Consider the following 6,777-nt stretch of genomic DNA (forward strand, 5'->3'; position numbering starts at 1 on the left):
TGGATCAATCGTATAGATCATATCATATTAGTATCGGTTGAGACCGATCTTGATATTTGGCCGGTCTAGGATCAGGTATTGTATCACTATTAGGGGTAAACTTGTCAAAAAAGAACTTAATTTTTATGAAAAATATGGATTATATTGAGCTATCTGAACTCATACAGTCGATCCTAGAGAATTGGTTACGATTGGACATTTCAACAGACATTGTATTTCTGTGGGTGAGGGTCGTGAGAGGTAAGGAATCATATTCAAAGGAAATTTCTAGCGAAATGATCACGAGATTAACGTAGAAATGAAGGAAGGCTATAATTGTAATTTCAACTATCCTATCCTTTTCAAAAGGTATCTAGTAGCTACTTGAGATGACAATATAAACCCCACGTAGTGAACGATTTCTTTCTGCCCCGTCTCAACCTATCTCTCAAACATTCCCTGTTAATTATTCTCTAGGTCTCTCTTTGCGTTTCATTAATGGCTGAAAAGAGCAAGATTTTGATCATAGGAGGGACTGGTTACATCGGAAAATTCATCGTAGAAGCAAGCGCGAAGTCCGGCCACCCGACCTTCGCTTTAGTCAGGGAGAGCACAGCTTCTGATCCTGCCAAGGCTCAGCTCCTTGAGAGCTTCAAGAACTCTGGTGTCACTTTGGTCCATGTGAGTAGAATCAGAACTTGATTGAACTCTTGTTTTAAAGGTTTCAGATATTGAACTTAGTGAGGATTTTGTTTGGGTTCTTTTGATTTTGATAGGGAGATCTTTATGATCATGAGAGCCTGGTGAAGGTGATTAAACAGGTAGATGTGGTGATCTCCACGGTGGGTCATGGACAGATAGTGGATCAGGTTAAGATCATTGCTGCCATTAAAGAAGCTGGAAATGTCAAGGTAAAATATTCAGTCTTTAATCTTTTAACATTTAGAAATTCCTATCTGTTTCTTTTGAGGGGAATTTACTATCACTCCCCTACACTTGGCCTATACTTATTAAAATTCTCCCCTCTTTTACTTTTTTATTAATACTCCCCTGTTCTTTTACTTTTACATCTTTTTCTTCCCTGTTCTTTTTAAATACCCAGATTACCTCTCATTTTCACCTTTTACCTAGTAAACTCTTTTTAAATTGGTTGGTTCAAATTGATTAGGAATGAAAATCAATACTTTATATGGGTCCCATTCCACCATTAGAGAGTGACAAGTTCTCATAAATTTAAATATATTTTCACTGTGAAAGGATTATGTGATCCGTATCGGTATTGGTTGAGAGTGATACATATCTAATACTTTTATTAAAATTTTAATTAATTTTTTATCCTTAAAACCATGTATCACAACCTTAATGGGGAATGTAACATTGAGATCGATACCGATCCGAATTAGTATCGACTGAGACCCATACCAAGCAAATATCGGTAAAATATATATATATATATATATATATTACTAAACTCGTGATGATGGATAAGATAAAAGAAAAAATTTAATAAATAAACAATAACCTTGTTGATGGATGAAAAAAAAAATTAATAATAAATAAGCAATATTCTCTAAGTGGTTCAATACTAATGCATTTAAAGAAAAAAAAAAAAAAAAATAACGGTATAGGAGTCAAGGAAGAGTTTGAATTTCAACCAACAAAACAATATTTGAATCAAGTAATAATGGAAGGACAAGCCAATTGGCTGTTTTATTGGATTAGTAAAAGCATATTCTAAATCAACTTATATGAAAAAAATTATAGGTAAAAAGTGAAAAGGAGGGATAATTTGGGTATTTAAAAAGAACAGGAAAGAAAGAGATGTAAAAATAAAAAAGTAGAAAAGTATCAGAAAAAAAAGTAAAAAGTAAAGGAGTTTTAGTAAATATAGACTAAGTGTAGGGGAGTGATAGTAAATTCCATTTCTTTTGATATTATATAACTTTAACCAGTCATTTTTTGACAACCCATACAGTTAGGTTCATGGTTTTGTGGAAACCAATGGTTGAACCATAATGAACCGACCAGACATTTTTGGAGCAAGTCCAACCCAATGGAGGATGGGAATTTCATCCTTTATGGGTTTTTTTTCCCCTGAAAATCTAACACTATCTCTTAAGGTAGCAAAAATAAAGTAAGGGTGTCAGAAATGAATTTAGATCCTCTTCAGTCAATTCGAATCTTTATTGGATTAATATTGATTTTGATTTTTAGAAATAAAAAGAAAAAATAAAATCGATGGAACTAATTAATAAGACCAATTGAGACTGATCGTTTGAACCAAAATTGATAAAATGGGGATAGAATTTCAGGTTCTTACACGTATGAAAAAAAAATGAGATTGATCACATCAACCACCAACCAAGAAGAAAAATACTTGTTATCCTTTCATTAGATGGGAGAATGAAATCGCATAAATAATAGAATTATGTTTTTGGTTCTGATTATGGTCAAGCTAGAATATGCGACCGGATCTCTCCCGGTTCAACATCTGGTTTAATTTTTGGAAAAATGGTCCCACTCTTACCATCCCATCAAGTCACCACCGAACTTGTACCATTAATGCTTTGGGAAGGAGGCAACATTATTATGCATGCTATTGGGTGTGTGGGTCTCCTGACCATTATTCTAGAGGTGAAAAATACTTAATGGATAGTGGATTCTATCATTAAAACCAGCACTGATGTGTGCCAAGGAGGAAAGTAGGTGTTAAACTTGAAGCAATCTCTGTGGTGAATAGTACTGGCAATGATTATTTATATCTTACCCAATCCTATTTAGAAAATAAAAAGTTAGGGTTTTCAATTTTCACCCTAAAATGTAAATGGGGAGGGTAATGGTGGGGACTCATTATTTGTCTAAGGCAAACAAGGAGGGTATAGAAGAGAAAATCTCAGGTTTTACTATTTTGATTTACCCTCTACTTAGATTGAGCTGGTTGTTAATTCATACACATGATGTAAAAGAAGAGAAAATCTCCACCTCACAGCTACTATCCCTTTTTTTTTTTTAATGGTGAAAGAAAATTCATTAAAAGAAAGAGTTTAACATATTTATCTTGATATCCATCTCTTTTACATGGAGGTTTCTCATTTCACATAGGGGGTTGGATCAATCGGAAGCACCTCCATGGTAGGGTTCTCATTAATTGGTCAGTTTGATTTGATTTTCGATCAGATTGAATCTATTTTGATTTGAACTAGATCAAACTGATAAGACGAAGTTTAGTTTTGGTCTAGTTTAATTTTGCATTTTATCGGGTTGATTTAAAAGGTTCTTATCAATCCGTTATCTAATCGGTTCTATTTTTTTCACATATACATTAAAAAAATATTTGTTTTTTATATTTTTATATTTGTTATCATTTTTAGTTTGGGCTGAAAATTGAGAACCATACTCCTTCGATTAGGGTTAAAATTTATAAATTTGATAGCTGATTACTAGTCCACAAAATTTCGATGCCAATAAAGATACCACATGGAAACTATTTGGCTATCAAGATAGACTTATTTATCTTAATGGGTTATCAAAGATACATTCAAATTATATTTTATAATCATCATTATTTATTTTTCCTTTTTTTAAGTAGCTATCAAGCAATTCTTCTAGTAATTTGATGAGATCTTAGCGTTCACACCATGGTCCTTTCCAATGTTTCATTAAAAATAATTGAATCTTTTTATGTTTGAAAATCTTGCTTGTTCAGAGATTCTTCCCTTCAGAGTTTGGAAACGATGTCGATCGTGTCCATGCAGTTGAGCCGGCGAAGTCTGCATTCGGGGCCAAGGCTCAAATCCGGCGAACCATTGAGGCTGAAGGGATCCCTTACACTTATGTCTCCTCCAACTTCTTCGCAGGATACTTTTTGCCCAATTTGGCACAGCCTGGAGCCACAGCTCCTCCTAGAGACAAAGTTGTGATATTAGGAGATGGAAACCCTAAGGGTAACAAACTATGTCCTTTCTCTTTAAAGATTGCAATAACCTTTCAACTGTCCCCTGACTTCATATTGCATTATTTTCTCATAAACCAAGCTTTGTGAGGAAAAGGACTAAAGTTGAAATTAGCATTAGGTTGCATAAATGGGCCTCTCATTTTCTATCTTGTGGTATATGAGCCCATATAATATATGGGCCCAAATGGCTAGGATTCCTCAACTTGTAAAGATAAACAATCTTATTCTTAGCATTCTTGCTCTTATATGCAGCGGTTTTCAACAAGGAGGATGACATAGGCACCTACACAATCAGAGCTGTGGATGACCCAAGGACCTTGAACAAGATCCTCTATATAAAACCTCCAGCCAACACTCTCTCCTTCAATGAGCTTGTAGCCCTCTGGGAGAAGAAGATTGGAAAAACCCTTGAGAAGGTCTATGTTCCAGAGGAGCAAGTCTTGAAAAATATCCAAGGTTAGTATTTAAAAGGAAACTAAGATAAATTAATTTTTTGAAACTTGCATTAAGATACATTAAAATCTCAATTTAATTTTTTTTCTTCTAATTTTATTGCAGAGTCTCCGGTGCCGATAAACGTCGTACTCTCGATTTGTCACTCAGTTTTTGTGATGGGTGATCATACCAACTTTGTGATCCTGCCTTCCTTTGGATTGGAGGCTTCTGAGATTTATCCTGATGTGAAATACACGAGTGTTGATGAGTACCTCAACCAGTTTGTTTAAGGTTATGGGGTACTATATATTGATCTATATATGTCCAGTTGCTATGGTTTAATAGCTTAATAAGTGGTTATCACATTAGAGTTTCTGTGGACATAAATATGTGAGTTCTTCTTGTTGGAGTTTGAATGGAGTTGTGAAATAGGAATTATCAATTCTCATTTCTGTGTTATCTACTAGCGATTCTGAATTTCATGAACTAATTATTGGTCTTGAGGCCCTTTTATAAAACATATTAAAAAAAAAAACAAAAAAAGGAAGTAAAAACCTCGATGTTGATGTTAATTATAAAAGTGCATGAAAGGGGAAAGTTTCACTAATCTCATATCTCTCAGACTGTCTCTGTTGTCATAAACTCAACCATCATATCTTTCAATGCAAATTCAACCACCATCACCACCACCACCACAGCCAGGGTTTCATATTAATCACCATGAATCTAAGTTCTCTTCACCAATGGATTAGAGAAATCTCTTCTCTGTTGATGATGTGACCTTGCGATTGAACTTTTGGACTATCATTACATTTTTATCTCCTATAGACAAATTCAAAAATACCCCTTCCGATCATAGTCACTTCACCGTGGATGTGGAGATTCTTTCTACATCCATCATGTAGAGAAATTCAATCCCAAAAAATAAAAAGAAAAATTTAGAATGGGTTTCTTTCATAGAGGGAGAGAAAAAATAAAAGAACCCAAACCCAACCCAGCCCAGCCCAGCCCAGCCCCATCCATATTTTACCCTTATAGTCAAAACCAAAATTGATATGTGGCTGGTATTTAGCCATCACCCCTCCATAGATGTCCTCCATTGGTGATCATCCTACTAAGGTTTTCCCATATATCATACAACCGAAGGATCTAACTTTTGAGGTCTGGCCGGACCATGTAAGGTTTAGCCTCACATATATGGGCATGTATGCCAACCTGGAATTATGGCCCTATTTTATCATGCATTGAGGATAGAACCAGGCCCAATACGCCAAATCGTTGGATCCAAAGCTCATCACAGTTCTTTTCTTTTTTGGTGAGAGGGATAAGTGTTGGTGTACGATGTCTTGTATTCCGTTGCAATTTAATCTAGGGAGTACTGATGTAGGCGTTTCAATAGGCAGGACAGTGGTCCGTGGGGGTTGCAAGGGGCAGGAGACCACCTTGCATAGCGGGGTGTAAGGGATCGCAGCCCCCCTCGAATTTTTTATTTAAGGGTAATTTTGTACTTTTTGGATTAAGGTTTTTTTGTTATATATTTGTAGCGATGGTTTCTTTCTCTATAATGCAAGCAATTTGAGAGATGTGTGAGGACGAGTGTGTAATCCTATTCTCCATTAATGGTAAAATATTCTCCATTAATGGTAAAACAAGATTTTATCTCATCGAGGACGTAGGCAATCTTGCTGAATCTCGTAAACTTATGTGTATTGCTTGTTCTTATTTTTCCATTATTTTTTACTTCATTTTAGGGTTGACAGAAATGATCACGAGACAAATGTAGAAATGAAGGAAGGCTATAATCGTAATTTCATCCTATCCTTTCCAAAAGCCAAAAAGGTGTCTAGTAGCTGCTTGAGATGACAATATAAACCCCACGTAGTGAACGATATCTTTCTGCCTCGACCCAACCTCTCTCTCGAACTTGCCCTGTTAACCCTTTTCTAGGTCTCTCTCGGCATTTCATTAATGGCTTCGAACAGCAAGATTTTGATCATCGGAGGTACTGGTTACATCGGAAAATACATCGTAGAAGCAAGCGCAAAGTCCGGCCACCCGATCTTCGCTTTGGTCAGGGAGAGCACAGCTTCTGATCCTGTCAAGGCCCAGCTCCTTGAGAGCTTCAAGAACTCTGGTGTCACTTTGATCCATGTGAGTAGAATCAGAACTGAATTGAACTCTTGTTTTAAAGGTTTCAGATACTGAACTTACTAAGGGTTTTGTTAGGGTTCTTTTGATTTTGATAGGGAGATCTTTATGATCATGAGAGTCTGGTGAAGGTGATTAAGCAGGTGGATGTGGTGATCTCCACAGTGGGTGACGGACAGTTAGTGTAGAAACGCAACCCTAAAATGATGCAGAAGATAATGGAAAAACAAAACAAACAATGCACATGGATTTTACGAGGT

At 35.8% G+C, this 6,777-nt stretch overlaps 1 protein-coding gene across 1 annotated transcript; it reads left to right on the forward strand.

Moving 5' to 3' along the window:
• Nucleotides 1–391: 391 nt before the first annotated feature.
• On the forward strand, nt 392–4,828 carry LOC122058688 (phenylcoumaran benzylic ether reductase Betv6-like). Its single transcript, XM_042621350.1, has 5 exons — nt 392–660; nt 756–890; nt 3,686–3,923; nt 4,187–4,390; nt 4,493–4,828. The coding sequence occupies exons 1-5, from the start codon at nt 478–480 to the stop codon at nt 4,657–4,659; spliced, it is 927 nt and encodes a 308-aa protein (XP_042477284.1). The 5' UTR covers nt 392–477; the 3' UTR covers nt 4,660–4,828.
• The last annotated feature ends 1,949 nt before the right edge of the window (nt 4,829–6,777 follow it).

The sequence above is a fragment of the Macadamia integrifolia genome, chromosome 13 (genome assembly GCF_013358625.1).
Source record: "Macadamia integrifolia cultivar HAES 741 chromosome 13, SCU_Mint_v3, whole genome shotgun sequence".
Classification (NCBI taxonomy): Eukaryota; Viridiplantae; Streptophyta; class Magnoliopsida; order Proteales; family Proteaceae; genus Macadamia; species Macadamia integrifolia.